Here is a 25322-nt window from a genome sequence, read left to right as displayed (position 1 = left end):
AACTTTGTCCCTGACCGGTTTGGAGAGCTCCTTGGTCTTCATGGTGCCGCTTGCTTGGTGGTGCCCCTTGCTTAGTGGTGTTGCAGACTCTGGGGGCTTTCAGAACAGGTGTATATATACTGAGATCATGTGACAGATCATGTGACACTTAGATTGCACACAGGTGGACTTTATTTAACTAATTATGTGACTTCTGAAGGTAATTGGTTGCACCAGATCTTATTCAGGGGTTTCATAGTAAAGGGGGTGAATACATGTGCACGCACCACTTTTCTGTTATTTATTTTTTTGAATTTTTTGAAACAAGTTATTTTTTTCATTTCACTTCACCAATTTGGAATATTTTGTGTATGTCCATTACATGAAATCCAAATAACAATCTATTTAAATTACAGGTTGTAATGCACCAAATAGGTAAAACGCCAAGGGTGATGAATACTTTTGTAAGGCACTGTAGATGGTAGGGGTTGAGGGTAGATGAAGGTTAGGATTAAAAACAAAAAAATGATAATTATTGTAAAATACACTGTGTCCGTAAAATATATATAGTACAGTTGAAGTCGGAAGTTTACATACACCTTAGCCAAATACATTTAAACTCAGTTTTTCACAATTCCTGGAGCAATACCCACCCAGCCCTTCCCTATTTGGGGTGTAGGCGCGGTCGGAGTCCGCGCCTTTAGGGGGGGGTACTGTCACGCTCTGGCTCCGGGACTGTGTATTTTGAGCCAGGGTGTGTTCATTTGGTTGTGTTGTATTTGGTTGTGTTTCATTGTTTGGTCGTGTGACTCCCAATCAGTGGTAACGAATGTCAGCTGTCGGCTCGTTATCTCTGATTGGGAGCCATATTTAAACTATCAGTGTTCACCTTAGTGTTGTGGGTTTTTGTTCCTTTACGGTCATTGTAACTGTGGACTTCATGAATCGTTTATTGTTTTGCACTTTAGTATAATAAAGTCATCATGTTCGCTCAACACGCTGCGTATTGGTCTGCTCCTTTTGAAGACGATCGTGACACTGTTGGCCCCCGTGACACTACGAGTCACGTATAACCAAGAAACATAATGATGGGTTATGAACTGATACACAAAACGACGCCGGATTCAAAACGTAGAATATTTACATTTAAATTATTATACAACATTCTTGCAACCAATAGAATGTTATATATATGGGGGATACAACCATCCCAGCTCTGCTGATTTTGCTCTGAAGAGACAATAATTTGTTTTGGTACTGTCCACATGTAGCTTGTTTTTGGACGCAGGTTCAGGAATGGCTGACGAATTGCAACATTTACCTGGAGCTAACTGCAAATTGCACTACTGGGTGATTTGAAAAGTCATAGTCAAACAATGAATAATATAATAATACTTTTAGCAAAAATGTTTATATTTAATATACAGTCTGTAGAAACTGTTGTGAAACAGCACAGGCAAATAGAAACTGGATGGTCTTCAGAGATACAGTGGCTTGCAAAAGTATTTACCCCCCTTGCCATTTTTCCTATTTTGTTGCCTTACAACCTGGAATTAAAATTGATTTTTGGGGGGTTGTATCATTTCATTTACACAACATGCCTACCACTTTGTAGATGCAAAATATTTTTTATTGTGTAACAAACAAGAAATAAGACCTAAAAAATAAATAAAAAATAGAGCATGCATAACTATTCACCACCCCAAAGTCAATACTTTGTAGAGCCACCTTTTGCAGCAATTACAGCTGCAAATCTATTGGGGTATGTATCTATAAGCTTGGCACATCTAGCCACTGGGATTTCTGCCCATTCTTCAAGGCAAACTGCTCCAGCTCCTTCAAGTTGGATGGGTTCCGCTGGTGTACAGCAATCTTTAAGTCATACCACAGATTCTCAATTGGATTGAGGTCTGGGCTTTGACTAGACCTTTCCAACCACTCAAGTGTTGCTTTAGCAGTATGCTTAGGGTCATTGTCCTGCTGGAAGGTGATTCTCTGTCCCAGTCTCAAATCTCTGGACGACTGAAACAGGTTTCCTCAAGAATTTCCCTCTATTTAGCGCCATCCATCATTCCTTCAACCAGTTTCCCAGTCCCTGCCAATGAAAAACATCCCACAGCATGATGCTGCCACCACCATGCTTCACTGTGGGGATGGTGTTCTCTGGGTGATGAGAGATGTTGGGTTTGCACCAGACATAGCGTATTCCTTGATGGCCAAAAAGCTCAATTTTAGTCTCATCTAAAATTTCCCACGTGCCTTTTGGCGAACACCAAACGTGTTTGCTTATTTTTTTCTTTTAGCAATGGCTTTTTTCTGGCCACTCTTCCGTAAAGCCCAGCTCTGTTGAGTGTATGGCTTAGAGTGGTCCTATGGACAGATACTCCATTCTCCACTGTGGAGCTTTGCAGCTCCTTTAGGGTTATCTTTGGTCTCTTTGTTGCCTCTGATTAATGCCCTCCTTGCCTGGTCTGTGAGTTTTGGTGGGCGGCCCTCTCTTGGCAGGTTTGTTGTGGTGCCATATTCTTTCCATTTTTTAAATAATGGATTTAATGGTGCTCCATGGGATGTTCAAAGTTTCTGATATTTTTTTATAACCCAACCCTGATCTGTACTTCTCCGCAACTTTGTCCCTGACCGGTTTGGAGAGCTCCTTGGTCTTCATGGTGCCGCTTGCTTGGTGGTGCCCCTTGCTTAGTGGTGTTGCAGACTCTGGGGGCTTTCAGAACAGGTGTATATATACTGAGATCATGTGACAGATCATGTGACACTTAGATTGCACACAGGTGGACTTTATTTAACTAATTATGTGACTTCTGAAGGTAATTGGTTGCACCAGATCTTATTCAGGGGTTTCATAGTAAAGGGGGTGAATACATGTGCACGCACCACTTTTCTGTTATTTATTTTTTTGAATTTTTTGAAACAAGTTATTTTTTTCATTTCACTTCACCAATTTGGAATATTTTGTGTATGTCCATTACATGAAATCCAAATAACAATCTATTTAAATTACAGGTTGTAATGCACCAAATAGGTAAAACGCCAAGGGTGATGAATACTTTTGTAAGGCACTGTAGATGGTAGGGGTTGAGGGTAGATGAAGGTTAGGATTAAAAACAAAAAAATGATAATTATTGTAAAATACACTGTGTCCGTAAAATATATATAGTACAGTTGAAGTCGGAAGTTTACATACACCTTAGCCAAATACATTTAAACTCAGTTTTTCACAATTCCTGGAGCAATACCCACCCAGCCCTTCCCTATTTGGGGTGTAGGCGCGGTCGGAGTCCGCGCCTTTAGGGGGGGGTACTGTCACGCTCTGGCTCCGGGACTGTGTATTTTGAGCCAGGGTGTGTTCATTTGGTTGTGTTGTATTTGGTTGTGTTTCATTGTTTGGTCGTGTGACTCCCAATCAGTGGTAACGAATGTCAGCTGTCGGCTCGTTATCTCTGATTGGGAGCCATATTTAAACTATCAGTGTTCACCTTAGTGTTGTGGGTTTTTGTTCCTTTACGGTCATTGTAACTGTGGACTTCATGAATCGTTTATTGTTTTGCACTTTAGTATAATAAAGTCATCATGTTCGCTCAACACGCTGCGTATTGGTCTGCTCCTTTTGAAGACGATCGTGACACTGTTGGCCCCCGTGACACTACGAGTCACGTATAACCAAGAAACATAATGATGGGTTATGAACTGATACACAAAACGACGCCGGATTCAAAACGTAGAATATTTACATTTAAATTATTATACAACATTCTTGCAACCAATAGAATGTTATATATATGGGGGATACAACCATCCCAGCTCTGCTGATTTTGCTCTGAAGAGACAATAATTTGTTTTGGTACTGTCCACATGTAGCTTGTTTTTGGACGCAGGTTCAGGAATGGCTGACGAATTGCAACATTTACCTGGAGCTAACTGCAAATTGCACTACTGGGTGATTTGAAAAGTCATAGTCAAACAATGAATAATATAATAATACTTTTAGCAAAAATGTTTATATTTAATATACAGTCTGTAGAAACTGTTGTGAAACAGCACAGGCAAATAGAAACTCGATGGTCTTCAGAGATACAGTGGCTTGCAAAAGTATTTACCCCCCTTGCCATTTTTCCTATTTTGTTGCCTTACAACCTGGAATTAAAATTGATTTTTGGGGGGTTGTATCATTTCATTTACACAACATGCCTACCACTTTGTAGATGCAAAATATTTTTTATTGTGTAACAAACAAGAAATAAGACCTAAAAAATAAATAAAAAATAGAGCATGCATAACTATTCACCACCCCAAAGTCAATACTTTGTAGAGCCACCTTTTGCAGCAATTACAGCTGCAAATCTATTGGGGTATGTATCTATAAGCTTGGCACATCTAGCCACTGGGATTTCTGCCCATTCTTCAAGGCAAACTGCTCCAGCTCCTTCAAGTTGGATGGGTTCCGCTGGTGTACAGCAATCTTTAAGTCATACCACAGATTCTCAATTGGATTGAGGTCTGGGCTTTGACTAGACCTTTCCAACCACTCAAGTGTTGCTTTAGCAGTATGCTTAGGGTCATTGTCCTGCTGGAAGGTGATTCTCTGTCCCAGTCTCAAATCTCTGGACGACTGAAACAGGTTTCCTCAAGAATTTCCCTCTATTTAGCGCCATCCATCATTCCTTCAACCAGTTTCCCAGTCCCTGCCAATGAAAAACATCCCACAGCATGATGCTGCCACCACCATGCTTCACTGTGGGGATGGTGTTCTCTGGGTGATGAGAGATGTTGGGTTTGCACCAGACATAGCGTATTCCTTGATGGCCAAAAAGCTCAATTTTAGTCTCATCTAAAATTTCCCACGTGCCTTTTGGCGAACACCAAACGTGTTTGCTTATTTTTTTCTTTTAGCAATGGCTTTTTTCTGGCCACTCTTCCGTAAAGCCCAGCTCTGTTGAGTGTATGGCTTAGAGTGGTCCTATGGACAGATACTCCATTCTCCACTGTGGAGCTTTGCAGCTCCTTTAGGGTTATCTTTGGTCTCTTTGTTGCCTCTGATTAATGCCCTCCTTGCCTGGTCTGTGAGTTTTGGTGGGCGGCCCTCTCTTGGCAGGTTTGTTGTGGTGCCATATTCTTTCCATTTTTTAAATAATGGATTTAATGGTGCTCCATGGGATGTTCAAAGTTTCTGATATTTTTTTATAACCCAACCCTGATCTGTACTTCTCCGCAACTTTGTCCCTGACCGGTTTGGAGAGCTCCTTGGTCTTCATGGTGCCGCTTGCTTGGTGGTGCCCCTTGCTTAGTGGTGTTGCAGACTCTGGGGGCTTTCAGAACAGGTGTATATATACTGAGATCATGTGACAGATCATGTGACACTTAGATTGCACACAGGTGGACTTTATTTAACTAATTATGTGACTTCTGAAGGTAATTGGTTGCACCAGATCTTATTCAGGGGTTTCATAGTAAAGGGGGTGAATACATGTGCACGCACCACTTTTCTGTTATTTATTTTTTTGAATTTTTTGAAACAAGTTATTTTTTTCATTTCACTTCACCAATTTGGAATATTTTGTGTATGTCCATTACATGAAATCCAAATAACAATCTATTTAAATTACAGGTTGTAATGCACCAAATAGGTAAAACGCCAAGGGTGATGAATACTTTTGTAAGGCACTGTAGATGGTAGGGGTTGAGGGTAGATGAAGGTTAGGATTAAAAACAAAAAAATGATAATTATTGTAAAATACACTGTGTCCGTAAAATATATATAGTACAGTTGAAGTCGGAAGTTTACATACACCTTAGCCAAATACATTTAAACTCAGTTTTTCACAATTCCTGACATTTAATCCTAGTAAAAATTCCCTGTCTTAGGTAAGTTAGGATCACCACTTTATTTTAAGAACGTGAAATGTCAGAATAATAGTAGAGAGAATGATTTATTTCAGCTTTTATTTATTTCATCACATTCCCAGTGGGTCAGAAGTTTACATACATTCAATTAGTATTTGGTAGCATTGCCTTTAAATTGTTTAACTTGGGTCAAACGTTTCGGGTAGACTTCCACAAGCTTCCCATAATAAGTTGGGTGAATTTTGGCCCATTCCTCCTGACAGAGCTGGTGTAACTGAGTCAGGTTTGTAGGCCTCCTTGCTCACACACGCTTTTTCAGTTCTGCCCACACATTTTCTATAGGATTGAGGTCAGGGCTTTGTGATGGCCACTCCAATACCTTGACTTTGTTGTCCTTAAGCCATTTTGGCACAACTTTGGAAGTATGCTTGGGATCATTGTCCATTTGGAAGACCCATTTGCGACCAAGCTTTAACTTCCTGACTGATGTCTTGAGATGTTCCTTCAAGCTATCCACATAATTGTCCTTCCTCATGATGCCATCTATTTTGTGAAGTGCACCAGTCCCTCCTGCAGCAAAGCACCCCCACAGCATGATGCTGCCACCCCCGTGCTTCACGGTTGGGATGGTGTTCTTCGGCTTGCAAGTCACCCCGTTTTTCCTCCAAACATAACGATGGTCATTATGGGCAAACAGTTCTATTTTGGTTTCATCAGACCAAAGGACATTTCTACAAAAAGTATGATCTTTATCCCCATATGCAGTTGAAAACCATAGTCTGGCTTTTTTATGGCGGTTTTGGAGCAGTGGCTTCTTCCTTGCTGAGCGGCCTTTCAGGTTATGTCGATATAGGACTCGTTTTACTGTGGATATAGATACTTTTTTACCCGTTTCCTCCAGCATCTTCACAAGGTCGTTTGCTGTTGTTCTGGGATTGATTTGCACTTTTCGTGCCAGGGTACGTTCATCTCTAGGAGACAGAACGCGTCTCCTTCCTGAGCGGTATGACGGCTGCGTGGTCCCATTGTGTTTATACTTGTGTACTATTGTTTGTACAGATGAACGTGGTACCTTCAGGCGTTTGTAAATTGCACCAAAGGATGAACCAGACTTGTGGAGGTCTACAATATTTTTTCTGAGGTCTTGGCTGATTTCTTTTGATTTTCCCATGATGTCAAGCAAAGAGGCACTGAGTTTGAAGGTAGGACTTGAAATACATCCACAGGTACACCTCCAATTGACTCAAATGATGTCAATTAGCCTATCAGAAGCTCCTAAAGCCATGACATAATCTTCTGAAATTTTCCAAGCTGTTTAAAGGCACCGTCAATTTAGTGTATGTAAACTTCTGACCCACTGGAATTGTGATACAGTGAATTATAAGTGAATAATCTGTCTGTAAACAATTGTTTGAAAAATTACTTGTGTCATGCACAAAGTAGATGTCCTAATCGACTTACCAAAACTATAGTTTGTTAACAAGAAATTTGTGGAGTGGTTGAAAAACAAGTTTTAATGACTCCTACCTAAGTGTATGTAAACTTCCAACTTCAACTGTATGTAAAAGCTGGAAGTAGATGCCTAAGTGTTGTTGCCCATTTGTTTACTCCAATTAGGGGAGGGGTGGTAAGGTTAGGGGAAAATAAGAAAGGAAAAAATAGAGCCAGTTTGGGGTCACTTAGAAATGTCCTTGTTTTCGAAAGAAAAGTACTTTTTTTGTCCATTAAAATAACATCACATTGATCAGAAATACAGTGTAGACATTGTTAATGTTGTAAATGGCTATTGTAGCTGGAAACGGCTGATTTTTCATGGAATATCTACATAGGCGTACAGAGGCCCATTATCAGCAACCATCAGTCCTGTGTTCCAATGGCACGTTGTGTTTGCTAATCCAAGTTTATAATTTTAAAAGGCTAATTGATAATTAGAAAACCCTTTTGCAATTATGATAGCACAGCTGAAAACTGTTGTGCTGATTAAAGAAGCAATACAATTCGCCTTCTTGAGACTAGTTGAGTATCTGGAGCATCAGCAATTGTGGGTTCGATTACAGGCTCAAAATGGCCAGAAACAAATAACATTATTTTGAAACTCGTCAGTCTATTCTTGTTCTGAGAAATGAAGGCTATTCTATGCGAGAAATTGCCAAGAAACTGAAGTTCTCGTACAACGCTGTGTTCTACTCCCTTCACAGAACAGCGCAAACAGGCTCTAACCAGAATAGAAAGAGGAGTGGGAGGCCCTGGTGCACAACTGAGCAAGAGGACAAATACATTAGAGTGTCTAGTTTGAGAAACAGGCGCCTCACAGGTCCTCAACTGCCAGCTTCATTAAATAGTACCTGCAAAACACCAGTCTCAACGTCAACAGTGAAAAGGCGACTCCGGGATGCAGACCTTCTAGGCAGAGTTGCAAAGAAAAAGCCATATCTCAGACTGCCCATCTTAATCTTTTCTTTTTATTGGCCTTTCTGAGATATGGCTTTTTCTTTGCAACTCTTTTAAATGTACCCAAAAAATATATGAGGGATTGGAAATGATGCAGACAATTATATTGATGGAAGCCACAATCTATCTGCAATATTAAAGCTGATCCCCCCCCCAAAAAAAAAAATTATGAATTAAATTGTCAGACAGTTGAAATCCAAAAAGACACACTCACACACAATACACAGAGAGGCCAAGTAATCGTCTGCAATAGGACAGCATTGTGTGTGAGTGGGTTTATTTATTCACTATGTATCACCAATAGTAGTCCCAGGGAGAGTGAATGCTGGGGTATTTTTTGTTCCTGTCCATGATGTGCTATAGAATGCCATGATGTTTTCCCTGGTGGTCCGTCGGTGTGGGAGGTTTTGTAACCCAATGGGTAGCTGAAGGTCAGAAGAGATACTCTACAAAGCTGAACCATATTCATCAACCTTCACTTTCTTCTCTCTTCTTCATTCCTATCTTTCTAACTGTGCCTTAGTTTCTCCTTCTCTTCCACTTTTCAGCTTTCCATTGTCAACTCCTGACTCACTTTTGTAATGGTTATGTTATTTTTCTTTCACAATAGAATGTTGATTTCCATTAGGGTGCTTGTTGTTTTAATGTGTTATTTCATCACTCAAGAGATTATTGATAATGATAATGGCAATCAACTAGCTGCACAGCTGGGGTTTGTGGATGTGCTGATTTTAAAAAGCTGTTGTGAGAGAAAAACAAATGTGTGTGTATCGTGCATGTGTGTATGTTTTATTTAGCTTTTAATTCTCCCAAAATAAGTCAAATATCTTCCTCTCCACTGGTTTGTGTGTCTAATTAACAAGCTGTCTCTGTGTTCGTTTGCCAACATGTTGCATCTTCAGAAAAGGGAATGTGGCATTCAGCATAATAGTAAGTGCCCTTGGGAAGTGAGTTGAAGTTGCCAGTCTTGTGGAGGGTCAACAGTGGGAATCATGGTGGCGGTGTGGGTATTTCCCCCTGGAGAGTGGAATGGGGAGGGGATTAGAATCCAGGGGATTTAGCTGACTGCTCCGTTTGGGAAGAGTGACCTAGTGCTCTTTAAATCCTCTGGGTACTTTTCAGGGAGCTTGGAGAGGTGGGTATCCTGGCAATGCTGCATCAATAGCTCTATAATGGCTGGGGATATACTGTGATATGCTTACATTTTTTGCTGCAACAGCCTTTGACAATGGTGAGCTGCTTAGTGGAGTAGACAATGGGGCAGGGGGCATGGGATTTTAAAATGTGCAGGTCTTTATATGACCAGGATAGACTGTTAGGAGCTTACCCTAAAGTTGAAACCATTGAGATATTGGCTACAGTACAGTATACACTGCACTTCAAAGTTCACTGTGTCCTCTCTCACCTGCGAGACAACACCCCTCCCTCCCTGTCTGTCTGTCCCCTATGGCAGAGACCATGTTCAGGTAATTAGGTCCTCGTTAACCACGAGTGGTTGTTGTTGTAATTAGCAGAACCACTGGGCTGCTTCTCTCACCTCTAATGACATCGTGGTCACTGGAGGTGCAGGGGTTGCCACGGGGTTGCCACGGTGTTGCCACGGTAATAACTACCTCAGCTGATGTGAGGTAACAAGTCCAGAACACATGCTCATCCACTGGAGGATATGGTCTGTTGTTGTTTTCTCCCTCCTTATACCAGGAAAAAGGAGTAGAGATCAAAAGTCTGTCATATTGTGTGTCTTATGTGTGTTTATGTGTACTAGCATCCATGTCCTTGTACTGTATGTGCCTGTCATTCATTCATTGCGTGCATATGACCTCTTCCTCCACGGATATGTCAGTGTTGTCTTGATCCTCCTTCTTGTTCATCTCTCCATAGATGATTGGGTTTGGCATATGGAGTCGTATGTGAAATGTGACGACGGAGCCCCAGCCCCAGACTGGCTCCATTGTCAGCAGGCAGAGATAGTGGCTGGCAAAGCAGAGGCAGCCTGGCTGTCACAGCAGTCACCTTAAGATGATTTAAAGGGTTATTACACTGCCCACAGGGAAAGAGCCATCACTTGCTTATTTATTTCTCCTCTCTCTCTCTTTCTTTCTCTCTTTCTCTCTCTTTCTCTCTCTCTGCTGATGGTGAGATTTATGTGATCAATCACTGTGTGTCAGTTATAGCAGTGCTAGGACCAAAGCCTGGCCGCGGGCGATGGTGAATGCAATAAAATATTTGGAAGGGTTTCACCTTGATGAAATAATAAGATAAAACAGCAGACAATAGAATCAAATGTGTCTGATTTCTTTGTGTGGAGAGCATATGAATGAGATATATCGATAAAGAACGTGCGTGTCTGTGCTGATCTCTGGATGTGGCTATGTGGTCAGGTACATTGTTAAGGCACCAATGTTTAGTCTCTATTACTAGCTGGGTATATCATCTACAGTGTATAGATATGCATTGGCATTAACCCTTTCCTCTCCACCTCCTGTCCCTAGCCCTGGTCAGTCAGATTACCCCGGAAATCTAATAAGTGAATGAAGAGCAGAAGCTAATCGTCGGATCTGTCCACAGTTAGTCTGCTTATAGACCAGCGGTCAGCCGGCCGGGCAGTGGGGCGGTCAGGCAGTCGGTCATCCTGCTGTTGGCTTCCTGTCAGCCATATGCTAGAGCTCTGACCAGCCATTGATGTGCTGTCTGTCTGTCTGTCTCTGGGATGGCCAGATTGCTAGACGATTGTATCAGAGCACTGTGGTTTGATGTGACAGCCGGTCCTTTGACTGCCAACACCAGTACAGTGTTCAGTCTGTGGCCACATCAACATGATACGGACTTCACAGGACTTGACATTACAACTGTCAACAGAATGATGGTATTAGCTAGTGCAACAAGGCAGGACGGTGTCAACTGAAAGATCTGCTGAATAACCACATCATTGTTTAATATTAGGACTGGAATTACTGAGTTTGTTAGTTCAAGTTCATTATTATGCCATGAACTTGAAGTTGTTTATCCCAAACTGTCAGTCCAAATTGATTGACACCTGACAGTAAATGGAAAGTCTGTTAGTGGAAAGTCTGGTCCCTGTTAGACCCAATACCACACAGAGCCCTACAGACACACAGTTTAACACATCTCTAAAAGGGAGTGTGAGGCCAGTCTGCTGTCTTTAGCCCAGTTGGCAGTGAGGTGTGGCCCCTGTCCTGTCACTCAGCTGTCCCTGGGCCAGTGGGCTGAGTCAGAGCCAGGATTAGAGGTGCTGAGACCTCCAGCTGTGCTGGGATCAACCAGCCTGGTATTTACTGTTATTTTGCTCAGCATCACGCCACATATACACTGTCCTCTGTCCTCTGAGGTTCATTTCACACAGCTCTGGTAATGACCTGCTATATCTGAATTTCCTATAACGGTTTTCTATTACGATTGCAGGCTTAGGATAAACCAGAAAAAGAAAAAAAAACATTAACAGGCTTCTTTTGCAGAGTATTTTATTTTCTACCCTTCAGGGGGAGATGGATAAAGAGATGTGGAGAGAGGGATTTAGAGAGATAGTGTGGAAGTGATGGAGGGATAGATTGTGAAAGCGGAGGAGGAGAGAGTGATGGTTGGGGTGAGAGATTAATGCTGAGGTTTGTGAATAAATAAACAAGATGGTTTGTCAGAAGAGTTAGAGAGAGTCATGGAGGACGAGAGACTGCAGGCACAACTACTGCTGCTGCCGGGAGAGACAGGGATTTGTGTGTGTGTGTGAGAGAGAGAGACAGAGAGAAGGCAGAAGACTGACAGAAGAAGAAGGAAAAACTGATTAAACCTGATTCCTGGAAGTTTGCCACACAAAGGCCTCTTGTGGGATGAGCGGTTATATTTTCCTATTTTTCTGCTCTTCTTCCTCTCTCTTTCACTCTTGCTCCCTCTCAGCTCCCTCTCAGCTCCCTCTCAGTGCCAGCACAGACAGCTGAATGGGAAGTAATGTTTGACACATAGGCCCTTTGGAACATGTTACAGTGGAGCTCCCTGAGAGGAGCGTGGTGTGTATGTGGTGTGCGTGACGTGTGTGTGTGGTGTGTGTATGAGGTCTGTGTAGGGGCGACCGAATGTCCTCCATCAGAGGAGACTCGTTGTGATCCCCCTCTGATGAGCTATCATCGAAAAGCTTTGACTGATTCCCCATGCCTATCTGTCTATAGAACTGTCATCCATAAAGAATTGATGCCATTTGCTGAGGTGGCTCTGCATTCAGGGCTCTGATTGATAGTTCATCTTTATCTGCCCAGGTGCTCTGTGGGGGGGGGGGGGGGGGGGGGGGGGCTGTGTGAGGATGGTTTAATGTGAGTGCCTATACTCTCTGGGTGTTGGACTGTGTCTATGAGTGGGAGACTAGTAATGCTGTCCCCCACTGCTACTTTTGACCTCAAACTGTCCCCCAGACTACGTCTCCATCAACAGTCCTGATGAATATGGTTTGTGGCAGTGGTAGCAGTGGGCTACCATGTGCTCAAATGTGATTAACATAGATTTGGGGTGAATAATCCTAATGGCTACTGTAAGCTGCTTCCAGGGGCTCAGTAGCGCCTGTGGGGGGCAGAAGACACCTGTTTCAACCCCCTAGCCGTCACGCCTTCCCCCTCCTCACTCGCATGGCACTGGACTTGTTTTGATGCCATGCTTTCCCTTGGCACATAGGGTTGGGGGGTGGTGGCCTTATTAACAGATGGTACTCCACCAACACTGGTACATTATACATTACACACCATCGTTCTTCAATGTGTAGTGGAGATATGCCTACAGGTAACTGGCGCTATATAGAGAATGTACCCTTCTCCCCGCAGACCCAAGCCCTGAGATTGTTTCCCCTCCTTACCTTTCTGCTGATTCCCCAGTCAAAGGTCACGTTATCATGCAGTTCAATGAAACAACCGAAAGGACGTGTATGTATGCAGAAGTGTGATTATGGATTGATGTGATACCATCACATTACCATATTAATGAGCTTTCTCTTTGTCCTGAATGTCAGCTGTTGGAAATGGGAAAATGTTTACTGTAGCCACGTCCTCCACCTGTTTACATTCTACAGCTCGAAACATATACATGCTGTGTACCATCTGCATGTGTCCAAAAGAAAGAATGTAATCGTAGCCAGGCAGTAAACAAAGCTCCGAATATTCCTCCCCACTCCGCCCTCTGTTAGCTAGGCAGCTCTGCTCTCCACTGATGTTAGAACACGCTGGATGGTTTCGAGGCACAGATGGTCCCAGGCATTTTGTTGCTTCTCTCTGACACCACTTTTTTAAATTAAATCCCAGCAGAATTGAACCGATGGAGAGAAATGCTGAATTTCATGCAGTTTCATCTGCCTGTTTGCTGTTTTATCATTTGTCAGTGAGAAGAGAGGAGAGAGCAGCAGGCATATTGGAGAAGATTAATGGCAGCCATTTTTTCTCTGGCACACTCTCTCTGCTTCTCTCTGTCTCTCATTGTTTCTCTTACACACCTACTCTGAAAAGCTGAACAGTTTAGTTCGTAATTAAACCTGATCTTAGTGAGAACACAAACACATTTAGGGACATTATTTTATACTATCAAGTTCTCTCCATTGTGTTTGAGCAACCTTTTTTGCAACACTGCATTGTGTGATCTTAGCGAAGGAAGACAAGTGCATGTAATAAAGCCACCCTCCCCAGGCTATAGCTGCTTTAGTGAAACAAGGCAGATAAAAGGGCAGATTCAGATCCCTGACTCACACTCCCGCTGATGCATAACATTTTCACAATATTGCTGGAAGGTTTTATGATGCTAGCGACCACTCTGCGAAATAAGCTCTCTCTCTCTCTGCTCTTTCACTCTCTCTTTGCTCTCTCTTTCTTTCTCTCTCTATCTTTCTTTCTCTCTATCTCTCTCTGTGTGTTTCTGTATCTCTCTGCTCTTTCACTCTCTCGCTCTCCTTATCTTGTGGCGCAGCGGTCTAAGGCACTGCATTTTAGTGCTTGAGGCGTCACTACAGACACCCTGGTTCGATTCCAGGCTGTATCACAACCGGCCGTGATTGGGAGTCCCATAGGGCGGCGCACAATTGGCCCAGCGTCGTCCGGGTTTGGCTGGTATAGGACATCATTGTAAATAAGAATTTGTTCTTAACTGACTTGCCTAGTTAAATAAAGGTTAACTTTTTTTATTAAATTTTTTTAATCTACATTTACATTTTAGTCATTTAGCAGACGCTCTTACCAAGAGTAATTACTGCATTCATCTTAAGATAGCTAAGTGAGAGAACCACATATCATAGTCATCTCCCCCCCCCACCCCCCCCCCACCCCCCCCACCCCCCCCATCCCCCCACCCCCAACCCACCCAACCCCACAGTGTACTGTACTGCAGAAGGCATCCTCTCAGTGTCCAGTCCTAGAAACACACAGGGCCTGTGGGCCACTGAGCCTCTTCCAGGATGACTGGGCTAGAGATGACATCAGAACCCAGTGATTTACTCATTCAGTAGGGAGCACCAAACAGAGGCCTATTGTCATGAGGTGAGGTGTATGTGTGGTGGAAGTCAGGCGCAGGACACCGAGGCTCAGTCCAACAGAGTTTACTCAAAATTCCCAAAAGGAAAAGGAAAACAAACGACCTCAAACAACAAGAGGCGAGCATTTACGCAACATGCGTAAAACACAAAAATGCAAACAAGAAACAAAACACGCAGCACAACGACAGGCGAACAGCAACACACAATCCTACCAAGCAAAAAGACGGAACTTATAGGACAGGTGATGAATACACAATAGGACACAGGTGTGACAGACAGACAAAAGCAATCACACACAGAAACATAGATCGGTGGCAGCTAGTACTCCGGGGACGGCGACCGCCGACGCCTGCTCGTACCAGGAGGGGGAGCAGCCTCGGCAGAATCCGTGACAGTACCCCCCCCTTGACGCGCGGCTCCAGCCGTGCGCCGACCCCGGCCTCGGGGACGGCCAGGAGGACGCGGACCCGGGCGCGTGGGATGCCCACGGTGGAAATCAGTCAGGAGGGATGGATCGAGGATGTCCCTCCTGGGCACCCAGCACCGTTCCTCCGGACCGTACCCCTCCCACTCCACGAGATACTGGAGACCACTCATCCGGCGCCTCGAGTCCAAGATGGTCCGGACTCTGTACGCCGGGGCCCCCTCGATGTCCAAAGGGGGCGGAGGGGTCTCTCCTATCTCATTCTCCTGGAGTGGACCAGCTACCACCGGCCTGAGAAGAGACACATGGAACGAGGGGTTAATATTTTTGTACTCTATAGGCAGTTGTAACCTGTAACACACCTCGTTCAACCTTCTCAGGACTTTAAAGGGCCCCACAAACCGCCGACCCAGCTTCCGGCAGGGCAGGCGGAGGGGCAGGTTTCGAGTCGAGAGCCAGACTCGATCTCCCGGTGCGTACACCGGCCCCTCACTGCGGTGGCGATCGGCGCTCGCCTTTTGTTGACGGATGGCACGCTGCAGATGGACATGGGCAGCGTCCCACGTCTCCTCCGAGCGCCGAATCCACTCGTCCACCGCAGGGGCCTCGGTCTGGCTCTCGTGCCACGGTGCCAGGACCGGCTGATACCCTAAAATACACTGGAAAGGTGTTAATCCGGTGGAGGAGTGGCGGAGAGAGTTCTGGGCCATCTCTGCCCAGGGGATATACCTCGACCACTCCTCCGGCCGGTCCCGGCAATAGGACCTCAAAAACCTACCCACATCCTGGTTCACACGTTCAACCTGCCCATTGCTCTCTGGGTGGTACCCCGAGGTAAGGCTAACCGAGACCCCCAGGCGTTCCATGAAAGCCCCCCAGACTCTGGAGGTGAACTGGGGACCTCGGTCGGACACAATATCCTCGGGGACCCCATAGTGCCGGAACACGTGGGTAAAGAGGGCCTCGGCGGTCTGTAGGGCAGTAGGGAGACCCAGCAGTGGGAGGAGACGACAGGCCTTAGAAAACCGATCCACAACGACCAAAATGGTGGTATTACCCTGGGAAGGGGGTAGATCGGTCACGAAATCTACCGAGAGGTGGGACCATGGTCGTTGTGGAACGGGCAGAGGATGTAACTTACCTCTGGGCAAATGTCTAGGTGCCTTACACTGGGCACATACCGAGCAGGAGGAGACATAAACCCTCACATCCCTGGCTAACGTTGGCCACCAGTATTTTACGCTAAGGCAGTGCACCGTCCGACCAATACCAGGATGTCCAGAGGAGGGTGATGTATGAGCCCAAGAAATAAGCCGATCACGAACCTCGAGCGGAACGTACGTCCGCCCCACAGGACACTCGGGGGGAGTAGGGTCGGTACGCAGCGCCCGCTCGATTTCCGCATCGACCTCCCATACTACCGGAGCCACCAAACAAGACTCCGGCAGTATGGAAATAGGCTCAATGGACCTCTCCTCTGTGTCATACTGCCGGGACAGGGCGTCTGCCTTACCGTTCTGGGACCCAGGGATGTATGTGATCTTAAAAACAAACCGGGTCAGGAACATGTTCCACCTAGCCTGACGAGGGTTCAATCTCCTAGCTGCCCGGATGTACTCCAGGTTACGGTGATCAGTCAGAATGAGGAAAGGGTGTTGAGCCCCCTCAAGCCAATGCCTCCACACCTTTAGGGCCTGGACTACAGCTAACAGCTCCCTGTCCCCAACGTCATAATTGCGCTCCGCCGAGCTGAGCTTCTTAGAGTAGAATGCACAGGGGCGGAGCTTAGGTGGCGTGCCGGACCGTTGTGACAGGACTGCCCCAATACCGGTCTCGGACGCGTCCACCTCTACTTGGAAAGGCAAAGAGGGATCCGGATGCGCCAGCACCGGGGCCGAGGCGAACAGGTTCTTCAGTTTGACAAATGCCCTGTCCGCCTCAGCTGACCACTGCAAGCGCACCGGACCCCCCTTTAGCAGGGACGTAATGGGAACTGCAACCTGTCCAAAGCCCCGGATAAACCTCCGGTAGTAATTAGCAAAACCCAAGAACCGCTGCACCTCTTTTACGGTGGTTGGAGTTTGCCAATTACGCACAGCCGATACCCGATCTACCTCTATCTCCACGCCAGACGCGGACAACCGATAACCCAAAAAGGAGACGGACTCCTGGAAGAACAGGCATTTCTCTGCCTTGACATACAAGTCATGCTCCAACAGTCGTCTCAATACTCGGCGCACCTGGGCTACATGCTCGGCTCGTGTAGAAGAGTACACCAGGATGTCGTCGATGTAAACTACTACACCCTGCCCATGCATGTCCCGGAAAATCTCGTCAACAAAGGATTGGAAGACTGAAGGAGCATTCATTAACCCGTATGGCATGACGAGATACTCGTAATGACCCGAGGTGGTACTAAATGCTGTCTTCCATTCATCCCCCCCCTTAATGCGCACCAGATTGTACGCGCTCCTGAGATCTAACTTTGTGAAGAATCGCGCTCCGCGTAATGATTCCGTCATCGTCGCAATCAGTGGCAGTGGGTAGCTGTATTTAACTGTAATCTGATTGAGACTACGATAATCAATACACGGGCGCAATCCCCCGTCCTTCTTCTTCACAAAGAAGAAACTCGAGGAGACTGGGGAAATAGAGGGCCGTATGTATCCCTGTGCCAAGGACTCGGCTATGTATGTCTCCATAGCCGCTGTCTCCTCTTGAGACAGGGGATACACATGACTCCTGGGAAGAGCTGCTCCAGTCTGGATATTTATCGCACAGTCCCCCTGTCTATGAGGAGGTAGCCTTGCTGCCCTCGATTTACTAAAGACCAGTGCTAAATCCTCATACTCGGGGGGAATGCGCAGTGCGGGCACTTGGTTCGGACTCTCTACCGAGGTCGCCCCTATGGAAACACCTAGACATCTCCCTACACACTGGGCAGACCACTCCATAAGAGCCCTCTGTTGCCACGCTATGGTAGGATCGTGGGTACTTAACCAGGGAAGCCCCAACACCACTGGGTACGCAGGAGAGTCAATCAGATAGAACTGAATGATCTCCTCATGACCCCCCTGCGTAGTCATCGTCAGCGGTGCTGTGACATCCCTGATCAGACCCGACCCCAACGGCCGGCTGTCTAATGCATGGACAGGGAATGGAACTTCTACCGGCCGAAGGGGAATTCCTAACCTAGCACAAAATTTACGATCAATAAAGTTCCCAGCTGCGCCTGAATCTACTAGCGCCTTATGCTGGGAATGAGGTGCCACCTGTGGAAAACGCACAGGAATACTCATGTGACCAACAGAGAGCTCTGGGTAAGTGGGGCGCCTACTCACCTGAAATGACTCCCCAGTGCGTGACCTGTTGTCCCCTCTCTCAGAAGACCCTCCCCAGCACCTGGCCGTGGTGTGTCCTCCACGGCCACAGTTGGTGCAGGGGTTGGCCCTCCTCGGGTTCTCCCTCCTCCTCTCTCTAGCGCCAGCACCCCCGAGCTCCATAGGAATAGGCTCGGAGGTGCTGGAGGATGGAATGGACGACCCCCACTCGGGACGTCCGCGGGTAGCCAGCAGGGTGTCTAGACTGATGGAGATGTCCACCAGCTGGTCGAACGACAGGTTGGTGTCCCTGCAGGCCATCTCACGACGAACGTCCTCTCGTAGGCTACACCGATAGTGGTCAATGAGGGCCCTCTCATTCCATCCCGCATCCGCTGCTAGTGTCCGGAACTCCAGTGCGAACTCCTGTGCGCTCCTCTTCCCCTGTCGGAGGTGGAATAGACGCTCTCCCGCCGCTTTCCCCTCAGGTGGATGATCGAAGACAGTCCTGAAGCGGCGGGAAAACTCTGCGTAGGTGGTGGTGGCGGCGTCTATTCCCCTCCATTCGGCGTTGGCCCACTCCAACGCCTTCCCGGAGAGACAGGAGATGAGGGCGGAGACGCTCTCGTATCCCGAGGGCGCCGGGTGTATGGTGGCAAGGTAAAGTTCTACCTGTAGGAGAAAGCCCTGACACCCGGCTGCAGAACCGTCATATGCCCTCGGGAGCGAGAGCCGAATGCCACTGGGTTCCGGTGCTGAGAGAGGAGGACTGGCCGTTGGTGCTGGGATGGTGTGAGAAGGCGTGGGCACCTCCCGATTCATCAACCGGCGCAGACTGTTGGACACCTCGTCCATGGCGACCTCGAGTTGCCGGATCATGGCGTCCTGGTAATTAATCCGGTCCTCCCAGGAATCGGGTATCGCCGCTGTTCCTGCTGACTCCATGGAGATGGTGTGTTGTTCTGTCATGAGGTGAGGTGTATGTGTGGTGGAAGTCAGGCGCAGGACACCGAGGCTCAGTCCAACAGAGTTTACTCAAAATTCCCAAAAGGAAAAGGAAAACAAACGACCTCAAACAACAAGAGGCGAGCATTTACGCAACATGCGTAAAACACAAAAATGCAAACAAGAAACAAAACACGCAGCACAACGACAGGCGAACAGCAACACACAATCCTACCAAGCAAAAAGACGGAACTTATAGGACAGGTGATGAATACACAATAGGACACAGGTGTGACAGACAGACAAAAGCAATCACACACAGAAACATAGATCGGTGGCAGCTAGTACTCCGGGGACGGCGACCGCCGACGCCTGCTCGTACCAGGAGGGGGAGCAGCCTCGGCAGAATCCGTGACACCTATAATCTAATTGTACCAAATCAGGCCTGTTAAAAGCCACTTTTTTAAGTCCTTTAGTTTGTTATAAACATTTATTAAAAGCCATTTACCATACCATCAATCCATCTCTTTCTATGTTACAATACTTTCAGACACAGAAGGCTACAAACCAAAAATGCACAAATCTTCCCAGTTCCAGCTGTAGATGCTGTTATACAGTAGAAGGGAGAGGAGCAGGGGAGCAGGAGAGAGAGAGAAGTAGGTTAGGTAAGGTTGGGAGCAGGAGAAGCGTCTTAGTCAGTGAATGCGTAAAGAGACAGAAGAGTAGACGATATTCAATTATAGATGTGGAAGTGTGGTCTGTGGGAGTTCTGTTACTGTAATTGGGAGGATGGAGAGAGAGAGGGATGGGAGGGGGGAGGGGAGGAGAGCATCCTCTGACATTTACATCTTCAATTTACATTACATGTCAAGAGGAGGGGATGCTAATGCAACATGACTGTAGTTAGTGCTTAACTGTTAACCATTCATGGTGGCTGGCAGGCTGGCTGACCCACAGGCAAATGGAAGACAGACATTGGTACACCTCTATGAGAGGAGTATTGTACCAGTGTTAACAGTTATGAAGGGAGAGGCACTCACTGTTATAGTCAAGACATGTCACCAGTCACATAGACAGACACCTAAGGAGTAGGATGCAAGTTGGGGCGTCAAAGGTTTAAAGATCAGGGATTGGATGTGACCTGCTGATTGATGTTACTTATCATGTCATGCCCGTTCAATATCAGTAGCTTCCTTACCCCCCTTTGCTCCTCGAGCTTCAGTTGTTTGTACGTGATCTGCGTGACTACTGTATATACTTTGTTTGCCGCCAGCCACATCCTCTCTGTGAGTGGCTTTTGGTCTTTTGTCTTTGCCTGCCTGCCGACGCTGCCTGGCTGCTAAAAAGAGAGCGTTCTAATAGGTAATGTTCTGGGCTCATGGCCTTGGGGAACGCTGGGTAAACATTTGTCGTCTCGACTCTGAAGTTTCTCCTGACTGATTGCTGATGACTTTTTTAGGGCACAGACATGCTAAGTTGTTTATTTATAAAAAAAATCCCCCAATGCAAATAACCCCCTCCCTGTTCCAGCCCCCATTGTGTGTCTATTGTCTCTCTCGCTCTCTATCTCTGTCTCTGGGTCTTTTTGATAAAATGCTCATCAGCAAATGCTGGTAGTACGTGACCTGGGCAACTGTGTGTGTGTGTGTGTGCATGTGTAGGCTATGTGTCGTAAGTGTGACAGAAATGGGACAGGCCTCTGACTGCTGTTGAGAAAGTGACACGCCCCTGCAGGCTGTTCTCATCACATAGACTATTCAACAAACTCCAAACTACTGTTCAGCAGACCTCTGTCAAGAGAGATCATATTATAAAACACACCATTCTACAGCCAGCAATGCCAGCAGTAGTCCTGGTTGTTGGACTCTATTACATCATTGGCCTACATGCAGTATAGATGGGTTGGTTGTTTAGCAACAAAACCGACGCATTCACAACTATGGGGCAAAACAGACGGGGTTGGCTTAGATCAGGGTTCTTCAATTCCGGTCCTGGAGGGCCGAAACACTTCTGTTTTTTATTTCTACCTGGTTAGTTAATTGCACTCACCTGGTGTCCCAGGTCTGAATTAGCCCCTGATTAGAAGGAGAGGATGTAAAACAGAGGTGTTTCGGCCCTCCAGGACCGGAATTGAAGAACCCTGGCTTAGATTGTTGACAACTATATTTAGTCTCCAATTTTATTGGAAACATAAATACATTTGCACAATGAGCACTTGTCTCTCAAATACATCGTTACAGTTGTTGGTTAGCTAGCTAGCAATTTTTTGCCATATTAGCAAGGAATTTGTCTGCCATTGTAATCCTTGGGCGTGCCGTGTTTTTTAAAATGTATTTATTTAATACATTTTCGGGATGGAAAAACGCTTTAAGCATAAACGTAGACGACTAAAACCAGATATTAAGTATGTAGAAAAGATAATGGAGTGGATCTATATATATTTTTATAATCTTTAAGAACTTACAATCACCAAAATAGAAGCTAGACAGTCAGGGAGAATTGAAAATGCAAAACATTTAGCAGTATTCATTTTGTTGTTATGTTTGAACAAAATAACACAGCATTATCCATGGCAAAATGCGTAGAATTACAGGAAACTAGCTTTAAAACTGCAACATTTTCTCCCAGCTGCATGCAAAATGTGTAGAATTGCAGGAAATTGACTTAAAAATGTCTCTACAGCGCCAAGATGGTGGTCTCTAAAATGTTCTCTAAAATGTAGCTGCGCTGGTGGACGACCCCATTCATTGCCATGCCCCCTACCACGCCCCTGCCACACACCCTGCCACGCCCCTGCCACGGACACCACCTAAGCCCCTTTTTGATCCAGAAAAAACCCCTGTTAGCATAGACGTGACATTGGTCAAAATACCTCAAAACAGGACTTGGTATCAAGATTAAGATAAAATTAGCTGAAATGAGCCACCCACGATTCTCCTCTTGTCATTGTTGTTAGTTATCTTGCCATCCAGAATCACAACAACACACGGCCTTCTGCCCCAATTGAAGCGTGCGCATCGTTTTCACGACATTGTCAGCTAACCAGTCTATAGATGTTTAACATTTATCATGCAAGATTTGCATACCTCTTTTATGGTACAGTATGTTGTGAGTCCAAAGCCAGAACAAACAACAACTAGCTGCTATTTAACACCTACTCTCTTTTTAAATCAATGTCGCTCATTTTATTGCTCACATGCAGTTTCAAGCCCTTTTCATCTCTGCTTTCTGTGTCTATGGTGTTTAGCAAAGTAGTATTTCTCAAATACTGTAGGCTTGAATCATGGCAAGGTTTCAATGATGGCCTTAGGCTACATGTACAGGACCAGTTTGGAATATTAGGATGCAGTAACCTGATATACCACCATCCTCTAGCTCCACTCTCACCTCACATAATGATGCCCTCATGTAATGAGGCCCCTATGGTAATTTGTATCCAAATATCTTCATGTTGTACCATATTTTTACCACCCATCATGCTAGAGAATTTAAGCCCATTTCAGAATCATTCTATTGGGTTGGGTTTCTACCCTCTCAGAGGTGTGCAGGATTGCATCTCATTTCACTTCTTGCTGACCAAAATGTGTTCTCTCCCACAGTTGTGATTTTTCCTTTTATCCTCACTGTGGTGGAACAAATATAGCTGGAATATGTGGCTCTTACATTTACATTTTAGTCATTTAGCAGACGCTCTTATCCAGAGCGACGGTTAGTGCATTCATCTTAAGCTAGCTAAGTCAGACAACCACCTATCACAGTCATAAGTACATATCCTCAATAAAGTAGCTATCAGTAAAGTCAGTGCTATTAAGAAAAGATAAGTGCGAGTGTTCGCTCAAGAAAGGCACTTATTTTTTCTTACGGCTTGTAAATTGTATTGTATCCATATGGAATATCACGCTCTGCGCTTTCTGAAGGTGCATTGTTGGAAGTGGTGCAGCGGGAGGGAGGTGGGTGTGTCACTATGGGGTGGCACAACACCTTTATGAGGAACAAAGGTTTGTCTGAGTGAGGAGAGGAGTGACGTGTGACAGTGACAGAACCCACCCAGCCATATGGCTCTGTAGACCTGGCCAGGCCTCTGTGACTGAGACACCCCGGATCTCGTCTGCCACAGCTGGCTGTGATTGACAGCAGGGCCTCGGGGCTCTGGCTCCATCCCACACAATTCCTGTTTGACTAGAATTCTGCTCTAGGCTCTGGCTCTCCTCCAGACAGAGTGCAATGTTATTTCTACACTGTATATATTATATTTATTATCCGTGAACTCTTGTGTTTTTTTATCATCCAGCTTGGACACACTGGATGAAACACTACATCCAATATATCCACAATGAACCCAGTAAAAACCTTGCTTAGAAAGACTCTAACCCCCCTCTCTCTGTTACTCCCAGTGTTGCGTGATGACTTCAGACAGAATCCCCAGGACGTGGTGGTGGCGGTGGGGGAGCCTGCCATCCTGGAGTGCCAACCTCCTCGTGGGCACCCTGAGCCCACCACCTTCTGGAGGAAAGACAAGTCCCGCCTGGACCTCAAAGGTGAAAGGATCACTGTGAGTACAGTTCTTCTTCAGGACCCTCTTCTCTGCGCTATGCAAATTAATTTAACCACCCCCTCTGTCTGGTGTAGCATGAGTCCATTTCAGTCAGTGGCTAGTAGTCACAATGGTTCTCATCACTGAAAGCAGTGTACAGAGTGTCTGATTTAGACATTGTTAAGCTATCTCTGTTATCTATCTGTCAGGTACGTGGAGGGAAGTTGACCATCTCCAACACCAGGAAGAGTGATGCAGGGCTGTATGTGTGTGTGGCCACCAACATGGTGGGGGAGAGAGACAGTGAGACGGCTCAGCTCTCTGTGTTCGGTAAGGACAGACCCATCCCCTGGTGCTTCATGTAATGGCTGCACTGTCTACATGCTTCCTGTTTATGAGAGCTTGTAGACTCATGTCCTATCTTTGTGTGTGTGGTGGTTGTCCAGAGAGACCCACGTTTGTTCGTCGGCCGGTGAACCAAGTGGTCCTAGTGGAGGAGAGTGTGGAGCTCAGGTGTCAGGTACAGGGAGACCCACCACCCTCACTACGCTGGAGGAAGGACGACGTGGATATACCCCGCGGCAGGTGAGGAGAGAGAGAGTGTACGTGTGTGTGTGTGTGTGTGTGTGTGTGTGTGTGTGTGTGTGTGTGTGTGTGTGTGTGTGTGTGTGTGTGTGTGTGTGTGTGTCTGTGCCTGCTTGTGTGTGTGTGCATGCGTTTGTGTTTTCTATGAATTCCTGCTGTGGCTGTGGTGGTTGAAACATTTTACATTACATTTTAGTCATTTAGCAGACGCTCTTATCCAGAGCGACTTACAGTTAGTGAGTGCATACATCATTTTTTTTCATACATTGTGTACAAGTGTTAATATGGATTGTGAGGCAGGACTAATGAGTCCCAGTCTACAGCAGGTAGACACCTGACATGTTTACTACAGCTTTGATCACGGTACTTAACATTATTTCTCAAAGCCCACAGTCCTGTCCTTAAACCCAGATTAAATGTAATATATTCTACTTACCATACGCGTGCTACCCTGAGATAAAAAGTGGATTTAGTGTGTTTGCAGGCTCGCGTGTATGCTGTCCGTGTGTGTGAAGCCATGAGTATTCCGTAGATTGCCATTTATGTCTCTTGTGCATGTGTGCATTCACAATATATGAATCCCGTAATTGAATTTCTTCTCCTTCCTCCTTTCTATCTATATGTCTGTATGTATATTTTAGTGTTTGAGCTTTTGATTTTCTATGATATAACAGTCCTAGCTAGACTCATAGAAATAATAATTATATGTATATA

The 25322-nt window shown here is 45.7% G+C and overlaps 1 protein-coding gene across 1 annotated transcript in view; it reads left to right on the top strand.

The window, feature by feature from the left end:
- Positions 1 to 25322, top strand: part of LOC311143124 (roundabout homolog 2-like) — a gene marked incomplete at both ends in the record, with an annotated part of 174370 nt that overhangs the window by 116102 nt on the left and 32946 nt on the right. The window contains 3 exons of the mRNA XM_084178921.1: positions 23884 to 24041; positions 24233 to 24353; positions 24470 to 24608. Coding sequence (XP_084035047.1) covers positions 23884 to 24041; positions 24233 to 24353; positions 24470 to 24608 — 418 coding nt within the window. The remainder of the gene's footprint in view (positions 1 to 23883; positions 24042 to 24232; positions 24354 to 24469; positions 24609 to 25322) is intronic.

The sequence above is a fragment of the Coregonus lavaretus genome (genome assembly GCF_964263955.1).
Source record: "Coregonus lavaretus genome assembly, chromosome: 15".
NCBI classification, from domain to species: Eukaryota; Metazoa; Chordata; class Actinopteri; order Salmoniformes; family Salmonidae; genus Coregonus; species Coregonus lavaretus.
Note: the sequence above shows the minus strand (reverse complement) of the source record. Positions and strands in the feature narration are given on the sequence as shown.